This window comes from Cyprinodon variegatus, unplaced genomic scaffold (genome assembly GCF_000732505.1).
Source record: "Cyprinodon variegatus isolate N-32 unplaced genomic scaffold, C_variegatus-1.0 Scaffold330, whole genome shotgun sequence".
NCBI classification, from domain to species: Eukaryota; Metazoa; Chordata; class Actinopteri; order Cyprinodontiformes; family Cyprinodontidae; genus Cyprinodon; species Cyprinodon variegatus.
In genome coordinates this window covers 824,818-825,754 of record NW_015150783.1, presented here as the reverse complement: position 1 = coordinate 825,754, position 937 = coordinate 824,818, and the positions used below count along the sequence as shown (strand labels likewise).

Genomic DNA, 937 nt, shown 5'->3' with positions numbered 1-937 from the left:
TTTTATTGAATAAACTGTTTCTTTTTTACACCATAAGGGTTAAATTAAGTGTTAATGGAGCGTTTAAATCATAAAGGAACATCTGAGAACTTAACAGAGGGTCTGAATTTGCAGTTTTAATGTTTCTCTTTGATGAAATCCTTTTTCTTTAGACTCGATCTGTTGGATCCTGAACACTTTTCATTCTGACCTGCTTGTTTTGGGGTTTGCTTGTGTGTCTGCAGCACCTCTACAACCTGGTCCACGTGGACCTGTCCTATAACAGCCTCCGGAGCCTGGAAGCTGCTCACACTCGTCTGGGGAACATCAAAACCCTGAGCCTGGCTGGGAACCAGTTGGAGAAACTGACGGGCCTCTCAAAGCTCTACTCTCTGGTCAACCTGGACCTCAGCCACAACCAGCTGGCCCAGGTAGCCCAGTCAGCACGTGCTGAACTTCATTAACACATACAACCCTGGAATCAGTTTCAGCTCTAAATGCATGTGGGAAAGAAACCAGAGTTTGGAACATTATTGAGAAACACAAAGTTTGAGCTCCATCTTAAGATTTTCTATTGGGTTTCAATCTGGAGGCTGGCTAGGCCACGCCAGAACCTTGATATGCTTTTTCCAGAGCCGCTCCTTGGTCATCCAGCCTGTGAGCTTTGGGTCATAGCCATGCTGGAAGAACCAGCCTCCACCCATCTTCAATGCTCCAACTGAGGGAAGGAGGTTGTTCCCGTAAATTTCAGAATACATGGCCCCGGTCATCCTCTCCTTAATACAGTGGAGTCACCCTGTCCCATGTGCAGAAAAACACCCCATGATGCTACCACCACCATGCTTCACAGTAGGGATGCTGTTCTGTACAAGTTCAAAAAATATCCACTGGACTTGGTTTCCAAGTTTGAAGACGTTTCGCCACCTCTCCAGGAAGCTTTCTCAATTCAAATGATTGT

The 937-nt window shown here is 45.9% G+C and overlaps 1 protein-coding gene across 1 annotated transcript in view; it reads left to right on the top strand.

The window, feature by feature from the left end:
- nisch (nischarin) overlaps positions 1-937 on the top strand; it is a 31,811-nt gene that overhangs the window by 8,478 nt on the left and 22,396 nt on the right. The window contains 1 exon segment of the mRNA XM_015385034.1: positions 153-410. Within this exon segment, the coding sequence (XP_015240520.1) occupies positions 153-410 (258 nt within the window).